The sequence below is a fragment of the Glycine max genome, chromosome 5 (assembly GCF_000004515.6).
Source record: "Glycine max cultivar Williams 82 chromosome 5, Glycine_max_v4.0, whole genome shotgun sequence".
In the NCBI taxonomy this organism is placed as follows: Eukaryota; Viridiplantae; Streptophyta; class Magnoliopsida; order Fabales; family Fabaceae; genus Glycine; species Glycine max.
The window spans coordinates 32,389,238-32,396,943 of record NC_038241.2 but is presented as its reverse complement, the minus strand read 5'-3'; the positions used below and the strand labels follow the sequence as shown (position 1 = coordinate 32,396,943).

General features: G+C 27.6%; 1 protein-coding gene across 1 annotated transcript; it reads right to left on the bottom strand.

The window, feature by feature from the left end:
• Window positions 1-2,274: 2,274 nt before the first annotated feature.
• LOC102661568 (gibberellin 2-beta-dioxygenase) lies at window positions 2,275-5,162 on the bottom strand. Its single transcript, XM_006579979.3, has 3 exons — window positions 4,540-5,162; window positions 3,787-4,141; window positions 2,275-2,685 (listed from the first exon to the last, which is right to left on the bottom strand). Exons 1-3 carry the CDS (start codon window positions 4,938-4,940, stop codon window positions 2,416-2,418), a joined length of 1,026 nt encoding a protein of 341 aa, XP_006580042.1. The 5' UTR covers window positions 4,941-5,162; the 3' UTR covers window positions 2,275-2,415.
• Window positions 5,163-7,706: the final 2,544 nt, after the last annotated feature.

The window sequence follows — 7,706 nt, the reverse complement described above, 5'->3', positions numbered from 1 at the left end:
ATTAGGCCTTTCTGTTTCATCATATCCCTTATAGCAAATGGACCAAACATTTGATTTGTTGAGACAAAATAATATCTCCGTTCACATGAAAAAAAAAGTACCACGAAAAAAAAATATGACGTGGCAAAATCAAAGATAATAAGAGTATAAAATGATAACACAACAATATAATCATATTTAAAAATTAAAATAAATGGGAACACTTTATTATAAGCGGGTTCGTTCCTGCAGGAGACTTGGTAATCTACCTCCTTGAGTTGTTCACACCTGTTATGTAGTTTTAATTAAGTGAAACATGTATCTAAATCTTAAGCATTAATTATTAATTAAAATTTGAGGTTAATATAATTCCATCATAGTAAATATGACGACTGCAAAAGGCCATTAATTGGAATATATTTAATTATTAAAAGAATTACATTTCATCTTACCACAATTATTATACAAAAAAACTATATAAAAAATTGTTTTTGCAAATTTATTTGGTCTTATTAATCATCTATGTAAATGTGCGTGCATTATAGAAAGGTATTCTATTTGCAGTAAAAGTTTTTAATAATTTTTAAGCGCATAACATTATTTGATTTATTACTAATTTAAAATTATTTGCTAACAAGTATAGATTTTTTTTCTTCTCATTTTCAATTGATAAATAAGTGGCTCTGTGACCCTCCTAATGTCTCTCATATCTCTTTTTGGCTCTTGTTAATTTGAGCTTCTCGATCGTATCATTTCCTTTGTTGATTTCTGTGAACATATATTCGGGCGGCGACAAAAATCATAACCTCATTTTCATTTTTTTATTCTTTTATTACATTATTTATTGTGTATAGAAAAAGTAATAAAATTCTTTCTTTTTATCTCTTTCTTCTTTTTAATATACTCTCTATTTTCTCTATAAATACTGTACTTCATGAAAAAAAAAAAAATGTCAAGTAGATTGAGAAACGGTGTACATGTACTCAAAAGAAGTTACCCAAGGTAGATTGTCTACTAAAAAGGTTATATTCGATATATAAAGAGGATTATAATACGTCAAGATAAAGGTGCTAGAAATATACATTTACATAAAGTAGATTGTCTTATTTTGAGAAGTATTTTAGGTGTTCAAAGGTGAAAGTATTATTTACTAATTATAGAAAGGTGTCAAGTAGATTGAGAAACGGTGTGGTCAAAAAGAGTTACTCAAGGAGGTTGTTAGAAATTATCAGAAAATAGATTGTACTACGTTAAGATAAAGATGTTTGAAGTAGACTTTTACAAAAAGTAGATTGTCAACTAAAGAAGTTGTAATCGACACGATAAAAGGGATTAGAATACATCAAGATACAGGGTCTAGAAGTATATTTTTACGGAAAGTAGATTGTCTAGTTTCAAAAAGTATTTATGCATTCAAAGGTGAAAGTATTATTTTCTGGAAAAAAAGTGTCGAGCATTTATGCATTCAAAGGCAAAAAGTAGGAGTATTATTTTTCGAAAAAAAGGTATCAAGTAAATTGAGAAACAATGTGGTCAAAAGGAATTAAGAAAGACAGTTGTTAGAAATTATCAGCAATCAACATGTGAAATAAATGTCAGCACGGCACACAAAGACAATTTCCTTTATTAGAAGTATTCTCATCACAGTACTTGTTCATTATCTCTAATTTCTATAAATAGAAAAGTTTGTACGAGTAGTTATTTTCTGATTTTTTTTAACATTGTTCACTTCTTGTACACAAATCACACCCATGATATTCTAATAAAAGCGTTTGTTCTTGTCAATTGCCTTATTTTTGAGTAGTTTAGATTTTATATTTCTTTATCTTTTGATGACTCTGTTTTCTTTCTATAACTCCATGTTACTTTCTCTTTACAAATTATGTTTACTTATCAGTTTAAATATTAAATAATAATCAATTAATTGGGCAGTAAAAAAATCAATTAATTGAAGTTAATCATAAATGACATGAATTCAATACTCATGTTTAATTTGCTGATCGAAATAAAATATTTTTTTATACTAATTCAGTATTAGAAGATAATGAGATGAATGCCCTTTTTATACCAAAGTGTTTATTAAATTGAATTCTATGTATAATTTTTTTTTTCAAGTTGAAAATTAAATTAAATGCTAAATTGATTAAAGGACCCATATTATCATCTTGTTTATAAGAACAAATCGCTTACTTTAAATCTATTGTAATATACTCGAATAATAATGATCCACGATCAGCACTACCATTATTTTGATTAGTTAAGCATGTAACTTTTTTTTATAGTAATAAGACATAAAAATTAAACTCTTTTTATTGATTATCCCGATTCTTAAGTGCAGTTAAAAAATCGGGTGCCAAAAGAAAGTTTATTAAATATGTAACATAAGACCACGATGCTAGTGGCCTCGAGTTGCATTCATTCACTATAAAATGGTATTCACAATGGAGATTTGTCACTGTGATCAGCAAATTTGTCAAAAAGACTAAGCCTATTATCAGAGAGCTTTGACTTGTATGCTGCATTCTTGTATTCCCGCCATGTCAATTCTCTGTACAAACTCTCTTCTTCCCTTGACACGAGTGAAGGTAAAGGTGCAATCTTTTCATTCAATGGTGGTCCTCCAAAGTAGATCATTGAAAGTCTTGACATGCTTGAATTGGCTAATACCCTATGCTTAACACTTTTAAAGCTTCCATTCGTCATCACCTGAAATGTATACAAATTTAATCAGAAAAACCAAAATGAATGCACAAACAAGAAAAATGTAGCAAGTATGAAAAAATATTTTTTAACTCATAGACATAGGCACTTCCACGCACGCTGATTGCTGAGGTAAAGAGAGTGGGAGAAAAACAATAAACTAATTGCTAGCACATTATGATCGAGGAAGAAGATTGGCTTCTAGGGAGATAGAAACATTAATATTGTTTCTTCCAAAAATTAATAAAAATGAATGGTTTTCATGTAAATTGATAATATTGTTTTTTAACATTATGTATTATTCTTATTTGTTTTTATTATAATAGTTTATTTTATAATTTCCACCCTTTTTATATCATATATATAGATATTACTTTTGTTAAACTTATTTTATTGCCAAATACACTTTTATGACTATTTTCTTTATCTCTTTTCTTCATACATCACTTATTATTTTACACACTTTTTTATAAAAATAAATAATATAAAACACTTTATACAAACATTAGGATCTAGTACTTGTTGGTTGGAATTGAATTAGAATTAGAATGTATGAGGTCACAGGTTCAAACCTTATGGCAACCATTGAATACAAAAAAAAAAACACTTTTTAAAATTATATTAAAAGTCACAATATATATTAATAATTTTTTAAAATAAATTCTTTTTATAATTATTTCTCTTTGCTAAAAAACACTTTCTTTTCACACATTTCTCTATTTCTCACTTATATATTTTATTCCATTATTCTTTCTTATGTCTTTCTAATTGCAAGAAGAATGATATTCAAAATATCATTTTCTCCTTATCTTATTTATATTCACCCTTGTTTTTATTTCTCCTAATTCCATTATTTATAGAGTAAATTATAACAATCCTTTCTAAAATTTTATAAAATTACAAATAATCTCACACTTTCTGACTTTCCTACACTAATCTTTCTTAAATTTTAAAATATCATATTAACAGTATCTCAAATCTTATACTAACAACTCCCATAATTAAGACAATTAAAAGAGGACAAGATACTTATATAATTACACTAAATCTGGTCAAATGTTATTGTAATTTGATCATGTTTGCATCATAGAGTATTAAAATGGGTACCTGCAAAAGGTCACCAACATTGACGAAAAAGGAAGTGTGATCAGGTTGGATAGAAGCCCAAGTCCCATCCCGGAGACACATTTGCAGTCCTGATGTGTTGTTGGATCTCAGGACAGATATTATCTGTGGGTCTGTGTGCTCTCCGAACCCAATCAAATTTCGTCCACTCAATGCCTCAACTCTAAGCTCTGGACATGCTGGGTACCGGTTCATTCTAAAGCAGCTATCGCTTCTCTCATCCCTTATCATTCTGCTGAACACGTTCCTTGGTTCTATCTCCAACCCATCAGCCATTAGCTCCAACACTTCACAGCACATCTTCTTCACTGCCCCTATGTATTCCTCCACCGCGCACCTGCCAAGTTGTTAAAATTGCAACCACAATAGCATCAAAGTCTTAAAAAAATAATCTGCAACTGCAATTTTGACTGCGGTTTCATGCATGGTTTTTGGAGCGAGTCACAAGCTATCGACAACACATCAGTTTCATTTGTCAGTAACTTCCCTTAAAATCAAGAATTGCTACAGAATTGTGACCGCAGCAACAATTTAAAATCTTGTTGCTCTTGACATTGTGGGAAATTACTGATAAATGTTGTTAATGCAACCAGAATTGCAGTCGAAATACAGGCATATTCATAGAATAAATTATGGCCGAAATCACAGTTGTGGGCCATTTTTTTAAACATAAAAAAAGAAGAAAAAAGAGAACAAAAAAAAGAAACCAGGGGACTCTGTTTTGATATTAATTACCTGAACACTTCTGGGTTTTGTTCAAAAAGTTGGAGTGTTTTGGGAGAGATAACATCAGGGTTTGTGTTGAGGAGTAGGTACTCAACCCAACCCAGATCACCGTTTGTGCCAATTCTCTTGCTTCCATACCCATAAGGGTCTGGAGGACCAGCCTTGTCTTTTTGACATTGGGACTGCATGAAGAACTTGAGTGCTTCATTCTCCAAATGGGTCATCAATTCCAGTGGTACACCATAGTTGACCACCTTGAACAAACCGAACTCTTGACATGCCTTGACTATGACCGTCTTGGCCTCGGGGTGCGTGAGATCAACCTCGGGCACCCACATGAACCTGCTCTTGCATGATGCTTTCACGAGAAATAACTCGTTTAGTGCAGATTGGTGAGAATGAACAACCATAGTGGTGGCGTTCTTATCTTACTAGTTGCTACCTAAAGGATCAACACTAAGAAAACTAAGAACTTTTTGAGAGAGAGAGAGAGAAATAGAGAGATGGAGAAGAGTGATGATCAGAGAGAAATTCAATCGGTGAGAATGAGGATGCTGATGCTAATGGAGTAATGCATGAAGGTTGAAGGAAGATGAGGCGTTACGAACTATAGAGACAGCTATCTGGCTCTCATTGTCTTCGTGGCATTTATACTATCGACCCAGATATCTAAATCTAAATCTTTAATTGTCTTTTTTTTTAAATAAAAAAAAAAACAAGTAGACATTGTTAACTGCATTCACACTATTTTTTTTTGCTGGTGGTTCAAAGATCATATATTCTCTAACTTTGAATTTGAGATAATTTCACTGCTAGTATGCTAGTATGTAACTGTATTATCTTAAAGAAAATTTATATATAGTTAAAATTAAATAGTAATTCTTCTATTAAATAAATTATTTTCAAACATATAAACATAACATAATCTTATATCAATGTTGTTAAGCCTTTGAATGATTGCATCTACACTATTGAAACTATTTTAATATTTTTCTCTTTTTTAACGTTATTTTAGCTTCTTTTAGTTTATCAAGAAAATAGGAAAAATGCACGTATAAAATAAATTTGATTGTTACATTAAATGCATACAAATATTTTATATTTTTTTAAACTTTTACGATGATTATATTAAAAATATATTAGAAATGGTTTTAGTTTTGACTGTTTTGAAGCTCCTGAAAATAATATAAAGTGTTGTTATTTTTATATAAATTCAGCGGAATTTAAATAAAATAAAAATATATATACTGAACGAAATTATATTAAATTTTAGAAGAGAGAATGCAATATGTTATATAAGATTAATTTTATAAAACTATCCCACTCTTTTATTTATTTATTTATTAGATTTTCTTAAATTGCGTAAAATAAATTATAAAAAACACTTATTTTGGAATTGTATGTAATTAATGATATGTTAGGCTTAATAAAAATTTATGAGTAGTTTTGGTGCCAAGAAAAATAACAATAAAATTCATCTAAAGATAAGAAAATGAAAATAGTCTAGAGATCATTTTTGCTTTATTTAAATAGTCTATTAGTTGGTGAAACAATGATTTCTTTCGGCTATATCAATTATATGATTTAGCAGATTTGTCAACTATATTTTTTTAGATGAAAAATTTATTTGTCTATTTGATAAACAAGTTCAATAATAGTTTTTAATATTTTTTAAAATATTACTTAAAATATGTTTTTTAGAACAATAGTTTTTAACTTTTTATATTTATTTCTTTTTTGTCTTTCAATATTAAATATATTTTCTTTTTAATCTTTTCTATTTAAGATAAAATTTTATTATTTTTATTTTTTATATAATTTTTCAGTTATTTTAACAAATAATTTTATCAAATACTTATGATTCAATAAAATAGTTTTTTAACTTTTTAACTTTCAATTAATTTTTCAATTATTTTTATTAAACATGGTCATTGTATAGTAGCTAGTAATATTTACTATTCAATAAAAAAAGTCATTAACTAGTATTTGAGATTTATTTTTGGTAATGTTATTATAGTATTTGATATTAGTTGCATATGATAAGCTGAAAATAGAATTAGAATTTATAAAAGAATAAATTTATTGAAGGATAATATGTCTTAGGTAGAATAAGTCAGGTAAGGTACCAACATTAGATTATATATATGACATAACACGCTGAAGCAAATTTAAAACGTGTGCTTGATACATTAACCTTACTATTAATTAGAGGAGAACCGTATGGCATGAATATATAAATATATATACTTGAACTTTTCTTCCGAACTCAGAAGTATATTGTTTAGGTGAAAATTTGTTTGAGTAATAAAAAATAAATATATTAATCTTTCCCTCTTGATTCTAATCAACCACAAATAATTTATTTAATTTAGTGGACAGAATTGTAATTATGATTTTTTTTGTTAAACAAGCAATGATTTAACTTTTAACTAAGAGAACAATAAGATTAATTTAGAAAAATAATTTGAACAAATAATAATGCATTCAAAATACCATGCAAAGTAAAAATATCTTCAAAAGTAAAGATTTTGTTGTTTATGAAATCGAAAAAAAAAAAATCTTCTACTATGTTCATAGTAAGAAGATTTTGTGAAATAAATATCTTTAAAACTAAAGATATATGGTTGATGAAATTGAAACATAAATTCTTTAATTATATTCACAATTACAAAATTATGTGAAACAAATATCTTTAGAAATAAAAATATATATTGTTAATGAAATCAAAACAGAAATTCTTCGATTATGTTGACAATAAGAAAAATTATCCAAAATTAAAAGTATAATTGTTTGTGTAATCAAAATGTAAGTATAAAATTAAGATAAATAAAAAAACAAGAGTTTGGAAAAGAAATACAGATCTAAAAAAGTTTAAAGTTTGGAGAAGAAATGTAGAAGAAGAAAATATAAAAATAAATTGATAAAAGAAAATAAATGAGAGAAAAAATAAATTGCATTAGAATATGGATTTGGACATGCACGATATTCTTAGAATTAGTAGTCTTTTTCACGTGGGACATGATGGTGTAAACAAAACTTGTTTAAATGTTTTCTAGGAAAAATGGTTACCATTGTGTCCATTTATAATTTTTTTACTTAACGGTCGAACTATAAGATTTATATACACGTGCAATTGTGTTCATTCCATTAGCCAAAAAAATTCCAATAGATGTCTT

Excerpts from the sequence above, each read along its gene's own strand:
- LOC102661568 (XM_006579979.3), bottom strand. The coding sequence starts at position 4,940 with ATGGTTGTTCATTCTCACCAATCTGCACTAAACGAGTTATTTCTCGTG. Across the intron at positions 4,142-4,539 it reads CAAAACCCAGAAGTGTTCAG|GTGCGCGGTGGAGGAATACA; the intron begins GTAATTAATATC and ends ACAACTTGGCAG. Across the intron at positions 2,686-3,786 it reads ATGTTGGTGACCTTTTGCAG|GTGATGACGAATGGAAGCTT; the intron begins GTACCCATTTTA and ends TATACATTTCAG.